This window comes from Xiphias gladius, chromosome 13 (genome assembly GCF_016859285.1).
Source record: "Xiphias gladius isolate SHS-SW01 ecotype Sanya breed wild chromosome 13, ASM1685928v1, whole genome shotgun sequence".
In the NCBI taxonomy this organism is placed as follows: domain Eukaryota; kingdom Metazoa; phylum Chordata; class Actinopteri; order Istiophoriformes; family Xiphiidae; genus Xiphias; species Xiphias gladius.
Genome location: NC_053412.1, coordinates 4,819,476 through 4,843,387, shown reverse-complemented (window position 1 = coordinate 4,843,387; position 23,912 = coordinate 4,819,476). Strand labels below are relative to the sequence as shown.

Sequence of the window (23,912 nt, the reverse complement as noted above, 5' to 3'; positions counted from 1 at the left end):
CAGAAATAAATCCCTGTCTTTAATGTATTTCATAATGAGGGCAAGAATCTACTGTTTTGCTCATTTAGTGTAAATCCAGAAGATTATTAAACCTTTCACTCCCATGCTATTTTATTTGTACTACTTCACTTTATCAGTCTCTGAAAGTCTCTTAAATGTTTCAAGTACAGATGTATTTCACTTTTTGGTTATCTAGGTTAACCACTGTTAAACAAAAGATGGTTGCATAGCAAATTCACGATGGAATATTGCTGTAGAATTTAGGTTTGCCAAGAAAAATCCAGTAAGAAATAAACGTGAAATACTAAATATCAAATTCATATTTCAAAATATAAAATATGAAATGTGAACACTGACTATAGACTGATTGATTATGCAATTGTTTGATCAATGCTAAAAGCAAAACACCTAAGCCAAGAGTGCAGTTTTAATAGTGTTTGTCGTCCCTATCTTTGAATCACTTCTGTGACATTTTAATAACGTGTGCTCCCCTTGATTTGCAGTTAATCTTGAACAATAAAACTACAAGCCGAGCCCCTGCTATAGCTGCACTGTGCTGTTTTTTCCACCAATAAAGTAGAAGAGAAAAAGGACAAATGTTCTTGTAAACCTTTGCTCGTGTTACTACTCACCCATCGGCGCTGTAAATCGGACTGCTGGAGGAGAGAGGAGCATTGAACGGTTGTGCTCTAGAGTCGCCCAGACTGCGATTATCTGAGGATCACAATTAAACACACACACACACAAACACAGTCAGCCTCAAGCTTAGTTGTGTCACGTGACGTTTTTTTTCCAGAACCTAATGGCATGCAGTTATCAGGCGCCGGACCCAAACGAAAAGTTGGAGTGACAGAAATAGCAAATGGTTCAAAGGTCAGTCTTAATATTACAAACATTCTGTGGAAAGCTGGGATGCAGAATGGACCAGGAAAACATTTGGCTGGAGCTGAACAAACAAAAGAAAAAATTATTTTAAAAAAAAGAAAAAAAAAATGTGTTGGGGTCAGGACACTGTGCTGGTGTTGGGTGCAGAGGCGCTTGCAGTATATTTCCTCAGAAATGCCCTTACCTTGCTCTCCATCATTAGAATCAGAGTCTAACAGCAAGAAAGGATAGAAAGCGGGGGAAGAAGAAGAAGAAGAAGAAGAAGAAGAAGATGTGTGGAAGAGGAGGAGACAAGGAAGACAAACTTGAGCGCAAAGCAAGAACTGAGGGGTTGTGTGTGTGTGTGTGTGTGTGTGTGTTAGCCATTAGCGTTCAGCGGAAGCCTCTCCAGGAGTAAGAGCAGATGCAAGCACCAGGGGGCAGCAGAGGCTAACGTGGACAGCGTCAGAGCCACTTTCTGCTCAGTCAGCTCCAGAGCTACAGTATGACATAATGCAGTGACACTGCACTGGCAGCAGCTGAACAAAGTACAAGCTTCTGTATATATACTGCTCTTCCTTTTGTTTTCCCTTAATTAGCTCGTCTTTAAAATAATTTTACAAATTTAGCCAAACATAATTCGGTATCTTTGGAAGAAATAACTGCCGGTTAACAAGTTTAAATTAAGAGTAAGCAAGAACAAGTTGACGCAGGAATCTACATTGCACCTTTAAAATGTTACGGATAATAACTGGACCACCCGAAGGAAAACGAACAGGACACGTTTCAGTTCTTTACCAAAAAGAAGCTTTCGTATAAGTTAAGAGTAGAATACTCTATCTGATGTGTGTGAACTGACCTGATCCACCCTGCTGATGTGGCTTCAGTCCCAGCGTTGACAGGGGAGTCCTGGCCAAACCTGGAGGAGAGCGAGCTACAGACGAAAGGCCGGAAAAAAAAAAAAAAGTGGGATTTAAAGGGGTTGGAGAAAGTGAGCAAAACATACATAACTACATGGCATGTTGACAGTAAGATGAAAAATGTATAGCAAGCCATGCAAGAGTTTAAAATGACCAATGAAAGGCACGAAAAGACACAATTCTCCACTTTAGCGTCAGTACGATGCTACATGAAAATGCATTAGATGGTGGATTTACATGTTTGAGGTGGACTTGCTCATCTTAAAGATTTCACACACGACGTAATCAATCAGGCTCTCATTTCGAGCAGTCAGAAAAGTACTGAAGTGTGTTTTTTTGATATTGACCTGATGCTTATACTCGCAGATGTACAAGGGGGAACAGTGGAATTAGTCCAAATTACTAACATTACCGAACTTGTCCATCAAATATTCACTCATTAACTGCACAAAAATGATACAGCAAAAGAATAACAAAGTCACAGGAAAATAAAAAAAGACTAAAGCCTTTGAGAATGACTCTTTACTCAGGTTCATGGCCAATGTTTTATATATTTCCATTTGCCAATTAGCATCCCACCATAACACAAGTATGTGGTCATGAGGATGTTGGAAGATTTACGGCATGCTGCTACCCGACAATGCCTGGGTTCCATTTACACTGTGGCTGGATGCTGCAGCAACACAAAAAAAACTCAAGAGTTATTTCCAAAATGAAATGTAATTTTTCCCCCTGTCACTGGTGCCAGTGATGAATTGAAACACTACGATGCATTTTTCCCAGTCAATGCTACCAATGTAACACTTTTATTAAGCAGCTAATGAGCTGCTCATTAAAATAAAAATAAAATTTAAAATAAGACTGATGTTATAGACTAGATCCTTTACATTAGACAAACTGGTTGTTTTAATTCCAGTTAACGGACATCCAGCATTTTGGAAATGAACTCTTCAGTTTCATTAATCCTCCACTTGCAAAAGGAATCCAAATCAATAGCATGACAGGGATTCGGGGCAATGCCCTCTGAAGGTGGCGTGGAGAGGGTGAGGGTGGTAAATATGAAGTTTTGTGCCACAGACCAGATTCTTACTGCAACAGCTGTGTGTTCAGGACCGACTGCAGGAGAGGGGGGCAGGGCGGGTTTACAAAAGTATCCTCACAGGCAACACAGACCCGCTGAACAGGACGGTCGGTGCTTTCATTTAGTTGGCGTCTCGAAAAATCTAATGTCTGAAGGGGTTTGGGCGAATCCGTAGCACTTTTGATTCGGTGTGTGTGTGTGTGTGTGTGTGGCCTCTCTTTTCACTTTTCCTTACTTTTCAAAATGTCAAAAATAAAGAAAAAATGTAATGGAAAAAACACAAATAGAAAAAATTTGGTGCAGACCCGATGACAGTCATGCAACACTGGTCAGAAATGCTCATCTTCTTTTAAATATTGACCTATAAGAAAATGTGTATCTCAGACTGAAGCTTTCCTGGATACAAATAAGCCATCAACAACGTACTGACAGAAATCATACTTTTTGTACACCAATTACAAGAGCATGACAATATTATTCAACTACAATCCATAGTCTGTAATTCTTTAAAATTTGATCAGTGTACAAATTTAAAAAAACAGAAGATTAAGATGAAAAAGTGGAAAAGAAAGAGAAAGGAGATTAAGGAGAATGTGTGTGAAATTAAATTAATGCAAAACTGTATAAACATAAAATTTCCTTTTACATCCACTTCTCTTTACATTTGTAATTTCTAAATTTGTTTTCCGAGGCATAAACATGACAATATGACAAATTACTTTCGCATGTCATGCAGAAACCTGATTTGCACACACCTGTTCTGTGCTGTTGTTTTCCTGTCAAGTCATGCAACACCTAAGTTTTGCCTGAGGCAAATTTGAGAATTTGTTTAGAGTGTTGTGAAAAGTTCAGCGTCATTTAAATGTGGGCTTTATCTCTGACTGAGTATGTTTCTAAAACGTTTACAACACCAGGACCCTCTTAAAAGACTGCCACTTTTAACAAAAGTTCTGCCCTTCTGACCACCAACATGAGGGGATATTTCTGTGGGTATTGAATTAAAATGCAGCGCTTGGCTTGAAAGTCTTGTTATGCGACCGTCACTCAAGTCATTTAGCTGCCTGACCACTATTAAACTGTAAACTGCCGAACATTACCACAGCCTTAAACCCTAACTGTAATTAAATTGCTTTTACTTACTGAGCCGAAACCACTAGCTAATATGTTCACCTCAAAAACAAACTGACTGATAAATGACTTAGATGATTAATCGACTATCTTTCCGTCGATCGACTGACTGGTTAATAAGCTAATCGTTGCAGCTCTATTCACAGGCTGAAAATGTTCAAATCTCCCGGTCTAAGGCAAAGTACTGCAGCCGCCGTCGGCTGTGCGTTCTCGTTTTACCCCTGAACACAAAATGGTTCAGCCAAGGAGAGGGCCCACCCTATGCAAATACCCACAAGCTGCTGCATGTACATCTTCAACACCCATTTACACCCTCAGTGTCCATCCGGACTCACTACGTCTCTGACACAAGACAGAGATGGCTCACGCCTTCACCTGCGTCCTGCTCCTACTGCACTCGTCCGCAGCTTTTGGCAAGTACGTTTACATCGAGAAGAGACGGACCTGGCATGAAGCTCGGAGGCACTGTCGGACGTTTTACACAGACCTGGCTCCCGTCAGTAATAAGCATGACATCAGCCAACTTCAGCAGCTGGCCGGTGACATCAAAGCATTCCTCTGGATAGGAATTGAAAGAAATTCCACAGACGCTATGAAATGGATGTGGTCAGGCGGTGGTGAGGTGTCCACATTTTTCTGGGCACCAGGTCAGCCCAATAACCGAAAGGACGAAGACTACGGTGTGATTCACGACTACATGTGGCACGATTCATCAGCGGACTATGAAGGCCCCTTCTTCTGCTACAGCGTGGTTGTGGCGAGGGAGAGAAAGACATGGGAGGAGGCTTTGCAGCACTGCAGGGAGCATCACCGCAACCTGGCCAGCGTGGCGTCGGAGACGGAGATGATGCTGATCCAGAGGGAGTTAGAAAAAAATGTCACCACGGAACACGTCTGGATCGGTTTGCGCTTCTTCCCCGGTCACTGGATGTGGGTGGACGGGCAGCCACTGGCCTACGAGGCCTGGGGTCAAGAGAACAAGCCTGCGTGTCCTGCAGCGAAGCTGGGGTGTGCTGCCTTACAGGTGATGGCAGGGACACAGGGTAACGGTGGTAACAATGCTACAGTGGGAACCGGGGCAGTTCACAGTAATGATACAGGCTCTGTAGTGAATATCGCAGGAAATATTGGGCTGAATATTTTCGGATTAAGTCAGGCAGCTGCAGATGTTAAACAAAGCGTGTGGGAGGCTCATGACTGTGAAGAGAGACTCCATTTTATTTGCTACTGAGAATTTAGCTTGCAAAGTGTATTTGAAAGCTGGTGGTTGAGTTGGTTTATAAGTTAATTTGTTATAGTTAAACTTAAGAATAATCTTGACAGTTTTTGTGAAGTCGTTTGCTGTAACAGGTACTGATTTTTATTTTTTTGGTGTGAACCGGTGTATTTGTATAACCCAAGTTTTATTTTCTTGTCGGTGCAAACACTTCAGTCATTTTTATTCTTTCTTGTGCTGTATTTTATCATTTTGTTTTGTGTTTTCTTTTCTAGAAGTAGACTGGCAATGAACAAGGCTCAGAGTAAAGACAAATTAAAAATTCAAATAAAATAAACGTAAATGATAAACATTTATTTTGTCGCTGTCATTAATTCTTTCCTGGCTTTCCTTCTCCATCTTTTCACTAATCATGTCATATTTTAACAAATAAGAAAGACAAAAGAGAGTGATTCAAGTAAAGGTCAGTGTTTAGTGGATTTGAGAGCGCCCTCTGTCTGCAGGCAGAGTGGACCTACACATGTTGAAGTAAGGAGTGTGTGGCGACACAGGGAAGCTGGGGGTCTGTGGAGAATTCTCACCACCGCCTCCAAAGGTGGGACTGTTGGCAAACCCGTCCACCTTATCGTCTTCAAATGCTTCCCGGTAGCTGTGCATGGGACCCTTGGAAGAAATAGAGAGAAACACAGGGAAAAAGTTTGTTAATTTTCTAAATCAGTAAAGAAAATGTCTTCTTGAACCAGAAGAGGGAAGGATTTTTATGAGAAAATATACCTAAATCACAAAGTGAACTGGAAAAATCCCGCCATCCTCACTGACCAAAACATTGCCGATTTACAATACTTGCCCACGAATAAATAGAGCAGGCATTTGTGCGTACAAGGAGAGACTGAATTCAAAATTTCTAAAACCGAAGTGTCTCCAAAATGACATCTCTATTAGCAAAGAAGGCTCCCTCTGAGCGCAAACAGAGAATAAAGAAAAAAACAGAAGTCAAAACCAAGTTCCATTTCTCAACACTAAACAGAGAAACCTTATGGGATGATTTTTAATTAGTCATGGACATACTAACAAAATTATTGATCTGACTAAGTCTGATGGCTTCTTATTATTCATTTGAACAAATGTGTGTGTGCAGAGCTTGACGTTTTAGTATTCACCCGATTCTACAGGTGAACTTGCCTCGGCATCTTTTCCAAGGGAAATGGAAATCACCTGTTTGACTTTTGGTCAAAAGCATTTACATTACAAGGAAACTACACCATTAGTAACATTGAATAGCATCTGCAGGCACTGCACGGGGATCGTGGGGAAGTCATGTGCGCATGGCTTGACCATAAGGATGAATACTGTACCTCTCTGGGTCGTCCTCCTGGGTTGAGGGCCAGATTGTTGGCAAAGTCTGGTGAATGAGCCGTCGGCATGATATCATGGCTGCTCTGGTACTGTCCCTCACTGGTGGTCCGACGCCGGCCCGTCTCTTGCGCCACTTCCGGAGTCATCCCTCTGGAGCGTACTCCTGCGGCGCCCCAAAATATTGTGGAACTGTCAACTCAAGTACACACTAAGTGTACTTAAAAACTGCTTTTTATAGTTCTTGTGCATCACCTCATTATCACTTACCAATTTTTTCAGGAGATATGCCATCACAAGTGGAAAAGTAACCCACAGAGGAGAAGACAGAATAATCTTCTTTTAATTCTGTACTAATTCTTAGAAGTAAAGAAACTGAAAATAAAGTTTTCAGTTTGTGCTACTCAGAACTGATTATAACCTGATGGGATAAAAAATATGTTTTTTTAGGGCATGTCAAATTCAAAGAGCTTGTTCTCCACTGAATCTCAGGCACCTTAAGCACCTTTTTTGTTGCTTCATGCTCTAATTAGCTGGTGTATAGGCTGATTCTCCACTTTTGAAAGCAAAGTGTGAACGTAACCTCAATGCCTTTGTCAAAAGAGCCCGATAGAGAGTGGAAGAGGTGTAAAGTGTAATGAAGTGAAGTACAGGGAATAAAAAAGCAGTGGAAAGGGACATTGGAAGCAGTGGAAAGGAGCTGATGAAAGGTCATCATAAGAGATCTTAAAAAAAATTTGAAAGATGGTTGGGAAGCACAGAATGATTCAACAAATGCAGCACCTAAAATGCAAGAAACTGACAGAGAGGGAAAGTGGACAAACCAGAGAAGGAATAGGAGCGATGGCGGTCAGATTGTTGCGGTGTTATGCTTTCACTGATGCCCCGAATACGAGCGTTGTACTCTGTTCCCGGGGCGGGAGGTCAGGGTGGTGGATGGGAGGCAGGAGGTGGAGGAGGAATTTGAGAGAGGTGCAGATGAGGAAGCAATTGTGGGAAGGGTTGTCCATACAGCAGAAAGATGGATTGAACATAAAAGGAGAAGAAAAGTCAGAACAGAAATGATTCTAATGAAAGTGAAGAGGAAATGTAAAGATATTTGTCAGATGAGATGATGTCTTGTTCATAGTCCAATTAAATGACACAAGGTTCATGATTACAAAATGTTAACAGCAGTATAAAAAAGCACACAGCAGAAAATCTTTGTATGATCAGGTCCACCTCTGACAAACTAAAAATGAGGAATTTACAACTTTGTTCAGCTGGGCAGCACCTGGGAGCTTCCACGTGGTTTCACATGTGGGTAAATATGTACGCAGACAATGAGTGGAAGCAGGAGCCTCTGAAAGCTTGGCTATTCTTACTTTCATTTCGGCTGCAGAGCTAATTTTATGAGCACAGATCACTCCGGTGGTACGGCAAACCCCTGAAGAATCTGTAACAGAAACTGCTGAAAGCTGCTCTGCTCACGTGCTGTTTGGTGAATAAGACTAAAGATGGTTCAAGCTGAAGTTGTAACATTATTGACGAAAGCTCTAATTAAGTCTGTGTTCATTCAAGTGAGTCTTGTCAGCATTTTTGATCCAAACATGATGCCAATTTAGGGAAGTGATTTTAGATATTAAATAATAATAATAATGATAATGATAATAATAATAATAATAACCTAACGTTACTCTTTATATTTCGTCTCTCCAGGCAGTCACTGTTTTCCAATCGTTACATAATGGAAGGAAAATGAACCTGACCTGAAACATATTAAATGTATTTCAGTAGTAAAATTTACATAAAATTAAAGGAAGGAAAAAAAACAGGGTTTTTTTTTCCCTAATTAAGAAAATGTGTAATCTGTACACCATAGGCTGCAAACCTTTATGGAGACAATAAAATTTTATTAGATCTGTCACTCATTCACTAACCCCAATATCTGAAAGTCTTACCAGCGATGCGGTGAGCCACCAGGCCTTCCAGGTTTAGCCTCTCCTCCTCTGCATCTTGTTCTCTAGTCAAGGAAGAAGAGGAGGCATCCTTGGGCTGGGGGACGAGAGTGGGGAGAGGAGAAGAGGAAGCACTGTAGCCTGGGTAAGGAGATGAACCGTGCATGTCTGGGGAGTGGGAAACCCCGCCACTTGGGTATGAGTTCACAGGCTTCTGCGGTGCCTGCTGGTTGAAATTAGAAGAGGAATCAGTGGGGTACTGATGGGGTGCTTGGCGTGAATGGAGGTAGGGCTCAGGGGTGTGTGTTGGGGTGGTGCTTTGGTGGTGGTAGCTGGCGTTGGGCCTCTGGGGAGAATACATTGGAGACTCCATAACTGGGCTATGATTGGGCAATGCTGACACTCTCCCACACCGTAGGGGCTGATGAAAGGCATTATTGACTGACCCAGAGTTGTTGTAGCCGTGGATGGCAGAGTCCGCTTGGTATGAGGGTCTGGCAAGGGTCTGGGAGAAGGGCACCTGTGAAGAATTCAGGCTGTTCTCTCCAGTGGGTGCACTGTGGGACTTGGACATGTGGGAGTTGATCGGGTCCAGGTCAAGCATGAGCATGTTGAGTGCCTCAATGGACTGCTCAATGTCCAGCTGCGAGGCTGGGGCTGGGAAGTGGGGCAAACTATGGGTTGACTGAAGAGGAGGACCAAATGGATCATCTGGGAGGCTATACTGGTGCCAAGCGTTAAGACCTCTTTGAACAGCCTCTCGGCTACTGGTGCTCCTCTCAGGGGCCCTGGGCATCAGTTTAGGATTGGTTTCAGGGCTGCTGGCTGGCGGGTTCCCGAACGACTGTGAGCAGTACATCCCTCCTCCGTTCTGGTAGTTGTTATATCCCCCCTGTGGTGATGCAGAGTCAACAGACCTCTCTTGCATCGTCGTGGGAGTTCGTGCTCCATGCACAGGCATTTCGCTCAACTTTTCTCCAAGAACACCTCTCTCAAGATACGGCCCGTCGTTCTGCAAGCTGACAGGAGTCTGTGATTGGTAGTAGAGGTCAGCTGGTGTCGCCTGGCCCTCTAGTGAAGAAATTGTGCCCAAGCTGTCCACACTGTTGCCTTCTTGGCTATTGGGCAACTCGTCGTCAAGAATATCTGTCTCACGCTCCTCTGTTGAAGGGGCACCAACTAGCCTGGTGTGGCCCCCGTTGACATGCACCTGAGCTGGGACCAGGTGCCGTATTCCTCCTCCTGGACTGGTGGATGTGGACAGGTAGGCTTGCCGTGCCGTTGGTGCCTCAAGGCCACTAAGAAGCTGGTCAAGCTCTCTCTTCTCCTGTGGGCTAAGTGGTGGGTGGGTGGCTGTTGGGTTGTTGTGATTCACAGCACTCTGCACGGACTGGCTGTGCTCATCAGTACGATCAGTTTTGATGGAAGCAGTAGAGTTGCCTGAGTCGCTGCTCACGGAAAGGGTGTGGTCTACAGCAGGGAGGGAGGCGTGGCCTGTTACAGGAAGTGTCTGGTCAGTGGTTTGAAGGGGATGGTTGGCATGCTGTAAAGGGTTCTTGGCATTGGTCAAGGGGCTTTCATGGACTGGGAGGCCGTTGATGGTGACAACTCCCTCCAGGGAGTCTTTCTTGCGGACCCGGGCATATAGGCTTCCATCAAGTGGACCTTGGGTATGAACAACATCTGAAAGAGACATAAAGACACATATACTAAAATTATTGAGCTGCATCTATGTTTTCATGCAGTTCCAAGCATACACTGAATAAAAAACATATAACAAAATGGCACACATATTTCTCTTTTTCTTTCTGTAGATGATTCAGACAAGCACAAAACCTACTTGAGGTGATTTAAATAATCTTGTCTTCATGCAAAAACTGGTTTCATCGAGTTTCCCTGGCTCCAATCATCGAGTCATTTTTGCACAGGACAAGATCACTCACACCACAAGCACGGTGGTGTGAGTGATCCCCCCCCCCGCTGCACTCGTCTTATGTGACCTGAGGTTCAGATTTTAGCCCAGCCACCAGCAACAGAACCCCTCCGGATCTATTAATAGTCAATTTGCAGCCCCTGTCACGTTTGGTTCAACGCAGGCCCACATGGTCTGACGTGAACCGGGGTGGGTCCAGTCCAACACACTGAAACAGCTGGTCTGCGTGAGCCAGAGAGAAGAGCAACAGTGCCAGAAAGCCCAGAGCTGGACAGTTAGAGGACAAACTGTCCTCTTCAAGTTGATTTCTGGCTGCTGAATCATGAATCCAGTTTCTAAGTCAGACTGATTGCATACATGTTGCACAATGCTATAAATAATAGGATCCACTACATTTTTTCATGTTTTGTAAATATGTATATAAAAATATGTATGGCATAAGCATATTTCTGTTATCTATGCTATGGTGTACGTAGCTTGTAGCAAATTGGGCAGGGCATTACTTTATGTGAACGTAACAACTACACCAAATTCCTTTGGGCTGTCTATACTTCAGATGAAGGAATGGAGAGTAACTCTAGATCAAAACAGTCTGTAGGCTTCCACAAAAAACACTGAATGTCATGCAGTTATTTCAATGAATGATTCTTTTTTTTTAAATCAAGTGAAGGTACAAAATGTTTGGAAAAAATTACTGCTTCTTCCAGATGACAGCAATTAAAACCATTCAGCATGGGGGGAAAAAAAATCCCCATCTGTTCATAGTATCATCACTGTTTAGAAAACTCGCTTGACATTTGTTGGACACAATTAGCCCAGCTCATGTCATCAAATTTGATTTAAGGGCAAGATTTCCAGTAAAATCATATCAGATCATAGATTGGCTGCTGTTTCAGTGGTTGGCAAAATTAATTGATTTTCTTGCTGTAATGAACCCTAAAATGTTTTTTCCTTTGAATATGAATATATGAACAAAAATGTATTTATTTTTTTAGCCATTTTTAAGAAAAGTCCAACCACAGTGGGAACACCCTCCAAAAGTTTAAAAACTTAAAAAAAGAAAACATAGTACAACTCATTTGTGGCACATGAACACATAATCATGGGTGTGTGCAGTAGGGTAATTCACACAGTTGAGATATAATGTGCACTAAAATTATAGGCCAGGGCAACAACTCAAACTGTAAAACACTATACTGGCTTCCATGAAACACAACAGTCACATGTGCACCAGCTCATTCTGTGGTGAAACGTATGCTTACAAAAAGAAAGTAATACACCCGTACTGGCTCCCTGCATCCAGTATAATTGTGCAGAGTGATACACAACATATACATGACAGCAGCTGGCTCATATGTGGGATGTTCCAAATTCAGCAACCCCTGGGGACAGATGGTGGATCACTCGGACCGCAGCTATTTCAAACCCATGTCAACAACAACTCACAGGCACAGTAGCAACAAGAACGAGAGGGCAGGCATGGAAACTGTAAACACTGCTTCTTCCTGTGGTTGGTTTTAATGATGACACAGGGATTAACATTATGGGAATATAATGCCAGGTTTTGTACTACTTTTTATGTGGAGTTTGGTTTAATGTGTTTGAGGTTAAACTTCAGTCCAAATCATCACACACATAATTTGAAGAGAAAAGTTGCATTTTTAGTTCAAAAGTCTTATTTTGAAGGCAGCAGTAACATAGGAATAAGCACCAGGTTTCCTAGATCCTGAATATTTGATTTCTTATATTTGAATATTGAATTAGTTCTGTTAAGAAAATTCCTCAAATCATAATTATATCTTGACCCCATATTATCACAAACTCAGTGAAAGCATCCTCCTTACCAATAGGTCAACTCCCCTTTTTTTTTTACTTTTTCTTCAGAAAAATCCCAGAAAGGATGAAATATTTCCTCTTCTTTAGCCAGTTATACTGAGATCAAAAATCCACATGTTGTCCACATTTCAGTCTATACATCAGGAACATTTCAGTAGCTTCTGTGTGACTGAACTTTCTGCCTCTGGTTTTCTTCTCTCACTCTCGCTGCCCTCTCTGATTCACTTCCTCCCATCACCCAACATATGCTCTACTGGAGCGAGGTGGGGCTGTACCACTGAAGCTGCCGAAAGGGGTGAGCTGGCACTATGGGTTGATCTCTGACTGTTCCCGGCAGCGGATGAGGGACATCACCACTGCCCCAAGCTCCACCTCCACCCTGCCGCTTGGGAAGAGATGTAATTTCAAATAAAGTACAACTCCCACGCCATCAGTTTGCCCAGCACTGCTGCACCCCTGCCTGTTGACATCATTGGGAGGGGGGGGGCCCTCACTCAAGGTCACTCTCCCTACCCTCATCCGGTGTATCTGCAGGTCTTACAAAGCAAATTTCAACCTTTTGTGCAGAGAAAGCTGCCATTGCATGACATAAATCCTTAATGGCTGTATTTTATTACTTTTAAAGGCCTTAAATTTGGATAATCTACAGTATTTCAAAACTCTTCACAGACAATGGTCTACATTTTCCACCAACTGCACTCTTTCTGTCTTTTACGCTCTCTGTCTAACCCTGACCTTTAACAGAATAAGGAATGCCCTTGTTCTAGTACATAAAAGATGATCTTTCAGTGCTCCGTGGCAAAAACGACTCAAGTTTGCCAGGATGACATTTTTTCCAGCTGCTGGTTAACTCCATCCTGAGGTTAAATCAGGAGTGCAGATGGTGTCATTTGACATGTCATGGCTCATCGAGGAAAAGATAGGAACAGACAAACTGAAAATGCAAAGAACAACAACTTTTGTGTCACAGTGCCCAAGATGTCATTGCAGTAATGTAATATTATAATCATATTACCAGGGAACATTTTGATTTATTTTTGAATTAGTGTCTCAATCTGGTGCTTGTTGCGGGGATGCTGCCTAAAAAGTTTCCACTGAATCACCAACCTAACAGAACCACAAATACCAAATAACTTTTGCTGATCTTTCAAATTCAAATCCTCCAAATGCCTTAAAATATTCTCTTTTTGTTAAAACACCCCTAATTATTCCCTCCCCTTGAATTTTAATTGCTCAGTCTCAACACAGTGTTAAACTGCTTATATTTCACCATGGCTCTGTTAAATGTAAAAGGATAAAGTTGAGACACAAAAGTTAGAGGAGTGACTGACTCACAGGTTGAGTATTAATGTTTCCAGAGTGAGTCTCTTGAAACACCTTCCTTGCTATTTTTTCATGCTCACAGGCAAAAACAATTCCCAACAATGCTGGGCATGACAGGAACTCACTAAACAAACATAGAAAGGTCACAACCCTTTACATTTGCCCCACACATGGTGCGTGCGTAAGCTGGAAAACGAACACGGGCTTGTACACATCACTACAACTACATATACACAAATATAATGTACACGTCCATGTACGATGGCAACAGAGGCACCTGGTGTTGAAACAGTTCGCCGTTCAAGCCAGATGTCCCGGGGATGAGCAGCTTGTTCGCAACAATCCGACCCTCTGGAGTGCCATTGAGCAAGACCATGAATCTCTAGCCAGCTTCGAGAGTTGCTATTTCTGTTAGTCCCGCGCATACAGCACTACAGAGCTGAGTGCTAAAATACTGGAAGCACAGAACTAACCAAACATGACTCCTCGGGTGTCAAAAACAGAGCATTTTATTTGACTTACTGGATCGTCTTGTTATGTTCTATGACGTTAACTACAGATAAATAGCTTATGCTTACTGAGTGGACCTGGTGTTAAATCCAGTGAACATGATCCTAAACGGCACAAACAAGCAACTCACCATCTGAATAGAACAAATAGTTTTCCTCTGGTGTCGACAAATAGCTGCAGCCGACCTCAAATTAGATTGGTTGAGTGTCCGAGGCTCGGCTAACCACATACCCAACAACTTGTTTCCTACTGTGGTAAACTACTGTAACATGCCATTCTCTCTGCTTCAAAGGACAAAGCCATGTTTGCTGCTACTCATTTAAATATTCATTGAAATCCAAATAAGGTAATGAAGTAACTGTACATAAAATACGAAGACTTTTTTTAAAATTTAAATTTAAATTTACAAAATGCTAATTATATTTAGCATCTAAACCGGCCCTCTTATCAATTTTACACTAATGTTGTCCTCTTTCTCTCTCTCTCACACTCACACACACAAACCCACACCTGTCCATTCTCTATAGTCCCTCATGTGACAGGTGCTTGCATCTCTTGTGAAAGCGCCAGAGGCATTGCTCATACATCGCCACACACAACCGCACACACACACACACACACACACACACACACACACACACACACACACACACACACACACACACACACACACACACACACACACACACACACACACACACACACACACACACACACACAGCACCTGCTTCTTGGCTGTATTCTCTTAAGTGTTTGCTTGAGTGTCTCAATGCTACATCGCAGCCTTGGAGGCCATTAAAAAGCCATTTTGACACATGTGGCGATTAGTTTATTATAACTAGACAATGTGCTACAACCACTGTTATTGCTGTATCAAATGGACCATCTGGGATGTGGATTATATACACAGTACATTTGAGATTAACAAACACAGACTGATTGAGGAGGCCCATTTGTCAGCATACCCATACAGCAATGAGAACATGGTTGGTATATCATTTTGATGCTGGACACTGTCGCTGAATGTTTTACTTATACTTCAGAAATTACTCCCTGGGTCCTTGGTGTATAAAAGCGTGTTACTTTAAGGCTGAATGTGGGAAGTCAGAAACAGGACAATAATCATCACCCTCATCTGGGCAAATCATGAATGCTGGGTTAAACTGTTTTTTGCTTCTTAAAACCATCGGGATCCTTTGGGGATATAGTTTAAACCAATTAAAAAAGGGTTGTCATTATACTGATTTATTTTAATTTAAAGTAACACTGGTTATCATATTTGCATCCTTTATATATTGCATTCAGTTGTTTTAAGTACTTGACAATGAGGATTCCTGATTAGGAACTACCTTGACCAAGAGATTTCCTAAGGATCCATAAAGGGGTTCCTCTAGGCTCTGTTCTAGGACCACTTCTGATTTGCCTATTAATATTTTTCATCTGTAAAACATCCTCAGTTTCATTTTTATACGAATGTCATACCATTTTGTACGTATATCTGGTCCCGGAACTGGTACTTGTTGAACTTAAACTGATGAATTTATAAAAACCTGTAAATAATGCAGGGATTGGGTAAATGTGTATTATTCACTACAATCATAAAATTGCCAATTCCTACAGAAACATTTTTTAATGTGTTTTTGTGCTGATTTTTCCAGGGGTGGTGGAAACTTAAAGATAGGCTTGACACTTTTATATGGGACACGATGACCTTATAAAAAGGGCCAAACCCATTTTTACAAAATGCAGACACATATATGGAAACACACCTAACATTTACATGCATGATTAAAGGGTCCCATGGTGGCTCTCTCAATGACTTAGGCAAGAGGTCTGCAATGATAGGTTTATTGGATATGGTGTATCATTTTGTGTACGTTTATAAATGCATATATGAACTCGCATGCATCTACAGTAAGACCTATTTAGAGTGGGAAGGTGACCTCTGCTAGAAAGGTCTCTTTGGGGGTGTATAGGTTAGAAGGAAACTGGGTGTGCACTTGTGAGAGCAATAAAACTGGAGGGTTGGGAAAAGTGAGGCACTCCGTTTGAAAGAGGACCAGGCTGACAAAGATGAAAAGAACTACTACGTTCTCCAAGGCTCCTTGAAGACAAACTCAAACAATGCTAACTTAAACGTCAAGGTGCAGGATGAAAGTGGAGTCCAAAAAGAAAATGTCTTTATAGAACAGTAGTTGGTTTATATAAAGAACGATGAAGACTATTTAAGAAATTGATACTCGATTCAGTTACAGTATATCCTTGAAACAATGAGTCCTAATATCTTCTTCACCTTAAAAGAGTGTAAAAACATGCCAATGTGGTGAGTTATTTCACACCTTCGAAGTTACTCCCAAAGTAAATAAACTTTCCTTTTGATATGGCCTTAATGCTAGGGGGAAATATTCTCATGCCAATATAGTGTCCTGTTTTAAGAAAATGTTCCAAACAGGAGAAACTACTGTGGAAACAAATGTAATTAACTCAGTCAGTTATTTTAACAAAAACAAGGCTTGACAGTTAGTAGTTCCAAGAAATATCAACTGGTCTAATATAAATTTCTTTTAAATCTGACGACATCTGCGGCTTGTATTCAAGATCTAAACTGTACCTATCATCACAGGGCACAAACATTTTGACTCAGTTGTTGACTCTTGCGTGCACAATAATACACAATGACATGCCGAGGCAGGCACGGTCACGCACGGACATCTAAATACACGCGCGTGGGAATGTCAGCGAGTCATCGGGTATATTGCAGCAGGATGTGACATTCACCTTCACAGCTTTCATGTCACCGTGGCGACGGACAGCCAGCATGCCAACAGTGGGTGACCGGGTTTGACGGACAACTGACTTGTCTTAAAGACCCGTCTGTGTGTGTGTGTGTGTGTGTGTGTCTGTGTGTCTGTGTGTGTGTGTGTGGGGAGACACTGCAAAAATATCCTCGTTCCGCCATTTAATCCAGCATTTCGGTCCTAAAATCTGTTACATTTTTGTAAACACTTTTGAAAGATGAAATTGGTGATTTTCTTGCAGCAGCGCATGAGAGAGAAAAACAGAGACACCCTCTTAAGGGATGATGTGACAGTCCATCAGTGGAAAAGGTGTCATGGTTGGTGTATCAGTGACTGGCACAAGGAAAACTGTCACCGTTTTATATTTGCCATGTCTGCCTCTCAGTCCATTTATCACTCAGTGTACAGCTGTCACAGTTTGAGGTAACGTGACGTGACTGTATCAGTGTCTGCCTCCAAGATTGCTTTCAGGGTGATGTCATCCATCCGCCTGTCTGCCGTCAGAGTGACTGTCATGAGAAGCTATCTGTCTGGCTGTCTGTATATCTGGCTGGCAACCAGACACACTCCAAATCTGATTCATGTAATCTCCTTTCTCAGTTCCAGAGGAGTTTTTGGTCGGGTCACACCAAAAACAACAAACTCAAAACATTACTGGTGAGGAAATACAGTAAGGTCCAGAAGTGTTTGGACAGTGACACAATATTTGTAATTTTGCCTCTGTACACCACCATGATGGATTTTTTAAAAAAAGGCCATCAAGATTTGAAGTGTGGACTTTCAGCTTTAATTCAAGGGGGGTTAACAAAAATATCACATTAACCGTTTAGGAATTACAGCCATTTTTATATATAGTCCCTCATTTTCAGATGCTCAAAAGTATCTGGACAATTGACAATTTATCAGCTTCATGCCCAGGTGTGTCCTGTTCCCTTGTTATTTGATGACAAATTAAGCAGATAAAATGTGTGGAGTTGGTTCCAAGATTTTAATTTGCAAATGTCAGTTAAAAAATGATTGAAGTGAGCACTCCCCTTTGGATTTGATACATACTAGACTAGGTCCCTTCTTCTTCATCAAGTGTAACAATTTCTATGTCCAGGAAAGAACTCCGCCTAAATGTTCCTCTACGAACAAAAGGCCGCTTCATCCCCAAAAATATTAGTCTGACATCAGTTCAAAACCCGAGGGGCTAAGTTGGCATCCTTGCATATGAACAAGGGCAAACTTAAACTGCCAGCGTGTCGCGTCTTTGCTGACATAAACCAACGGGATGCACGCCAGGGTAATTCTCTGGCCCACATGTCTGCCTCTGTAAGTCTGGCTGTCTATTGACGGGCAGGTTGGTTTTCTGTGCATTTGTCCATCCATCTGTCTTTCACTTACGTGAATCAGTAGCTGTCGTAAAGGAGCACCTGCCCGCTGTCTACCTAGATGTTGGTGAGTCATCTCTGGCTCTTTGAGAGCTTCAGGGTGCAATTTTTAACGCTCAGAGACAGACAGACTTTTGGATTTGGATTTGTATTCCCACTGTACTAATGTAAAAATATGGCTGTTTTATAAATACATTATTTGACACTGGACAACTTTGAACAGTCAAAAAGGAATTGAAATGTGAATGTTAAATAAAAATGCAACAAAACCTCAGACAAACTTGTTTAATTCTGCATTTTTTTTCGAAAGGGATTTGACAAAGACACTTTCAGAATTTAGAAATGAGGTTGAGTTAACTAAAAGCAGTAATATGCAAATTGAAAAAAGACAAAAGCCGAGTGAGAGACAGACTCTAAGAGACAGAAAAACAGACGGAGAGATGGCAAGAAAGCCATATGGAGACATCTAGACGGACAGTAGGAGAAAGGAGGCATAAGAAATGAGGACTGGCTCGGCTGGGTTTCCAGGGCTGGGATTTGAACCTGCTGCTACAGCTCACCGTGCTGTCAGCAAGAGGTCTAACCAGAAGCATTATGTGCTCATGCAAGACACAGGCTGCTTTTAAAATACCCGACTGCTCTCAATTTCTGCAGACTTAAGATATGCTTCAGAAAAACTGAATTCAGTCGGTCACGTTTAACGTGTACACTAAACACTAAACTTGGTTTGGTACCAAGTATGATAAATGTTTTATATACGCATATGGCATGTTATGAACATGTCTTTACGGCTGGTTGAAATACTGAACTCAAAATCAGTTATAATATCATTGAACTTTAAAAAAAAAAACTTCAAACGAGTGACGATCTCATTTAAAAATGCTCTAAATCCTCAGACATTTCCTTAAGTTACCTGCTATCTATTCAATTGTCATCTGCAGCACAAGACGGCACTTTTATCAATTACATCTCATCTTGGATTGTCCACTTCACTGAAGTGAAACTGACTTTACAGCAGCCGTTAGAAAATCAAGAAGTACATAAAATATTAGCGAAAAAAACAAAAACCATAAAGTCCTAAATCTTCGACCCCCAACTTCACAGACCATTGGTCATTTGTGCTTTGATCACTGCCAAGAGGAATGAAACAATAAATTGTTAAAAAAATCCTACACATGCATCGCATCCCTGTCCAAACTCTCCTTTGAGATCACATGAAGTTACCATACAAGGTCCCTAATAGTTTGGTGTACCCAAATTGCAGCCTTGCTCGTAAAATGTTCCACACACAAATTGCTCACTCCGTGACTCATTTTACAACATGCAGTCGCCAAACACACAGGATGCGACCACGTTGACATGGAAACGCCATAAACAGACAAACAGACTCTCACGCCTGCAGACCCGATGGACAATAAAGGTGGTATTCTTTTCATGCTCCGTCCAATACAGTGAGGAAGTGGTGTTTTAAAAAGGAAAAACCTAAATAACTTTTCCAAAAAATTGTTTGTCTGCTTTAAAAAAGAATGAATAATTTGCACATTTTTAAATGCGATTTGATTAAATTTGAATTCACTGTATGCCACAGGCAGCCTCCCATTACCATTTGAACTCTTCAGAGGTTTCCAATCCTTGGTTGTAATCCTTAGGCCTTACAGGGATACTCACCAGTCAGCGCTGTTCGCCGCTCTCCTCTCCTCGATTTAAGTTCATTCCTTATTCTCTCCTTCTTGTTTCCTTTCGACTTTATTAAAAAAAAAAAAAACTCTCTAGTGTTACACTTTTGGCCAATCTTTGTAAAAGTCTGATCTTCTCTGCCTCTCTCTGCCTGTCTCACTATCTCTGTCGTTCTGTCTGTCTCTATCCAGCTATTCCAGACATGTTCCAGGGCTCGGCCCCAGCCAAATATGGGAGGAGGGCGGTAAACAAGGAGGGCGGCCTGCGATGTTACTGGGCCCACTGCCCTACTGTACGCCACACACACACTGGAACGCACGCACACACTTATTCTCCTATGGCAAACCGCTAAGTTTAGTGGTTATTCTCATTTTCCAGAACTCAAGGGATCATTTTTATTGCCCCAACACACACTGAATCCACTAACAGAAAATTCAAGTCAGCAACTTTAAATATTACCTATTTAACAGCTTAATAATGAAATTTGCGTTATATTATCTGGGTTTAAATGCTCATTTGCTGTCTTGCTGAGTACTTTCTTGGGTTTTTATAAAATTAGAAGCTTACCAAACATCCATTTGATACAATGAATATATTGAGTACAAGCACTGTGACTGCATTGGAGGAACAACACCATCTTGGTTGTTTTATGCCATAAAACAAGCTCAATTTGTGCTATATAGCTATTCTTCAGATAGCCGGCAAAATCAGACTTTGTGATCACAGTAATTCCTGGAATTTAACAAATCTTCTGATATTAAAAAGATAAATCTTTATAAAGCAGACTTGCTCATAACATTGCAGTAGCTGCACGGCTACTCAGTGGCCCAAACAGTGACCCTTTGACGGCTTTGACCTCCGGGTCGACAGCTGCCACCAGACTACAGGGCTATTAATGGAGCAAAGGCAAGCCGGCAAACACAAGGTGCACTGCGCACACACACACACTCTCACACATACCACATACAAAAACTGCAAAGGACGTAGACCAATGTACGAAAATTTACAGGCAAGCACAGACAACTATGCATGCCCATATAGTGCGAAAACACTGTATTACACCAACACAAACTATAAACACAAATACTTTTACACGCATACACTTCACGCAGCGTGCTTAACAACTGTTCGACACTCATCACAAATTACCTCTGTTAAAAAAAGCTAAAGAGGCCTCTCCTCACATCCCTCCTGAGCGTGTGCATCAGTATGAAATACGCACACTCTAAGCTGCCTAATCCCGCAGCCCCTTTTAAGACACCCATCTTTCGCTGAGTCCTCTCGACTGGATTTCCAAGGTCGCCGGACTCTCTTAAAAATAGTGTCGGGAAGAGTTAGGGGAGCCCCGGATGAATTCAGACATCTAAGCCTGAGGATGAAACATTCGTTTAACACCTGGACAAATAAACAAGTCTGGATTCCTGAAACGATACCTGATGAGTGATTAGTGTCCACTGTACTGCAGCGTGTAAAAATAGGCCATTAGTCATGGAGTTCATCAGTGTTATTCATGTGGCATTAGTGTATGTGGTCACCGGGGTCTGCCAACTCAAATGTGTATTTTACACCTGAATAACATTCTCTCAGAGTCCAGTTTTTTCCCCTAGTGGCGGCTAGCTACTTTTTATGACACCAAAAACACAACTCAAAAGTCTTTTTTGTCAATAATGTCAGTGCAGTTGATATAACTTCTTAAACAGTTTGTTGAATCTCTTTTTTTGGCCACTCATCATCCCATAGTTGCATCCTCCAAAACAAACAAGACCTGCTTCATCCCCCGTCTTTCCAGCCCTTGTATAAACAGACACTGTGTTCCTGCACCAACTTCCTCCCAACGGTCAGACTCTCATGTCCAAGTGTAAGAGCGAAGGCTGCAATTAGAGAAATTAATAAGACGGCCGAGAGGTTTTTCTGCTGTGTGCTGTGAAACACTGCCGCCCATTCAATTAGGATCAAACTCGCAATCCCGGCGATTCCCACTGACTGACTCGCAACACGGCAATTATTGCAACGGTTCTCTGGGGATGTTCATAAAAATGAAATGGGTCTTTGCAAAGCCGTAAAAAAAAAAAAATCCCCATGCATAAAAATAGATGCTGCACCACAATGGCTGCCAAGTCCTGACTTAACTGAGGGTAATTTCTCAAGTTCTCAGACTAACAACAGTAATCATGAATCTCATCATCACTGAGAGGATCCAAGGGACTCTGCAAGACTGTCAGTTATCCTAAGTGGCCACACTGTCTTAAAAATGCTAAGACAGGATATTTTATGATGTTATCAATGCGTGATGTTCGGTTTATTCCAGAAATGATCTTTTAATGATGTGTTACGTTCTGCTGATTGGTGATCCCACTGACAGACTTTCCATTACTCATTCATACACTGGATGTGCAAAGGGGGCGTAGAGGAAGCTCAGTGAAACACTGTACGTGATACTGGGCTTTACCAGTCTACCCGAGTTTGTCATGTTACTGATGGTAACATGACAAAGGAGTAACATTCTCTTCTGCTACTGACTTCTCAGTGCATAACTGGCTTAAGTAGTGACAAATGGTACAGAAGAAGCGACTACTCTTTATCCTGTATCTGACGCCAACACCTGACAATTTACCACTGATGTTTTAAGACGTTTCAAAAATCTAGGAAATCAAATATCTGAACATAGTGTTCTATCTTCTTTTTTTGGCCCCGTAACCTGTACTTTAAAATTCTATGAATCGTTTATTAGAAAATCAAGTGATTGCCTCCAAGTAAATACCTACAAGGGTGCATTTTTGGGGTCTGCAGAAAAAAGGCTTTTCTTGCAGCTCCTAAATTCAGAATTGAGACCAAGGGTAGTGGTGCATTTGCTGCCGTGACACCTGAACTTTTAAATGACCTATTATTCACAGCCTAAACTGCTATGTCTGTATTTCCCTTTTAATATCAGTTAAAAACACAGATTTTAAACTGGCTTTTAACTAACTAACATCTCATTTAGAAATTTGACGACTGTCGTCTCTGTTGTTTAAGCAATTTGTAACTATATTGAGAAAAGTGAGACAAAAATAAAATTATTATTATCAACAAAATATCTAGCAAACACTCAAACAACATTAAATACAGTAACTTGACCCTAAGGACAACTGCAATTAACTTTTTGTCAGATTGTTAGAGTAAATAAATTAAACATTTGATATTTGGGGTATTTGGTATTAAATTCTTGGACGAAGAAGTTTATGGATTACTGAATAGAAAGAAGACAGTATATTACACAGAGTGCCCAAATTCCAGATTCCTATAGTTCTGGCTCAGAAGCTAAAGCAGGCCAGTGGACGGAGGTGGGCTAGGGCACTTGCGGGACTTGGGGTTGGTGGTGTTTCAGGTTACGACTCCCCCGCAGGGTGACCGACGCCCCCCTATTTCTGCAGCAGCTATTTAAAGGCCTAATTGACAGGCTGGGGGAGGAGGGTGTGGGGCACTGCATGGGAAGCTCAGAGACAGGAGCAAAGGTGGATGAAGAGAAGGAAGACACAGACCTATCTTCTCTTCAGGAGAGTGCAGAGTGCATCAAAGCCAAAAATCTTGATCTGTGGAGACTGAGAAACTGTATATGTTTTCGTATATCCAGTACATCCAGTATTGTTGTGAGTCTCGGAGGTAGAAATTACTTTTTCTTATAAGCAAATATTGTCTGCTAGGCCCCAGCATATACATACCTAGCAGTATTGTTGTACCGGGGGAAATATTCCTTCACCAAACCCATTAACGTTCCGTGTACTTAAGTTTGGCGTCTCAGCGTTTCAACCATATTGATTTACTGTGTACGCAAGTTTAATCTGCATTTCTTTTTGTGAATACTACAAGCTACGATCGAAACTGTGTAAGGTGTAAAACACAAACTGTATCCTCTCTGTGTTCCCTTTTAAATTTGAATCCTAAGGGGGGGAAAAAAAAATCAAACCACTGAAGCAGCAACAC

At 41.7% G+C, this 23,912-nt stretch overlaps 1 protein-coding gene across 8 annotated transcripts in view; it reads right to left on the bottom strand.

Moving 5' to 3' along the window:
• Positions 1 to 23,912, bottom strand: part of tns1a (tensin 1a) — a 69,339-nt gene that overhangs the window by 5,187 nt on the left and 40,240 nt on the right. For 6 of the 8 annotated variants that reach the window (XM_040142030.1, XM_040142029.1, XM_040142031.1 and 3 more), the window contains 7 exons: positions 8,503 to 10,182; positions 7,387 to 7,467; positions 6,565 to 6,728; positions 5,728 to 5,872; positions 1,724 to 1,798; positions 1,070 to 1,096; positions 633 to 714 (listed from right to left, as the gene is read on the bottom strand). In XM_040142030.1, the coding sequence (XP_039997964.1) occupies positions 633 to 714; positions 1,070 to 1,096; positions 1,724 to 1,798; positions 5,728 to 5,872; positions 6,565 to 6,728; positions 7,387 to 7,467; positions 8,503 to 10,182 (2,254 nt within the window). The remainder of the gene's footprint in view (positions 1 to 632; positions 715 to 1,069; positions 1,097 to 1,723; positions 1,799 to 5,727; positions 5,873 to 6,564; positions 6,729 to 7,386; positions 7,468 to 8,502; positions 10,183 to 23,912) is intronic. The other 2 variants (XM_040142034.1, XM_040142027.1) reach the window with 2 other exon arrangements.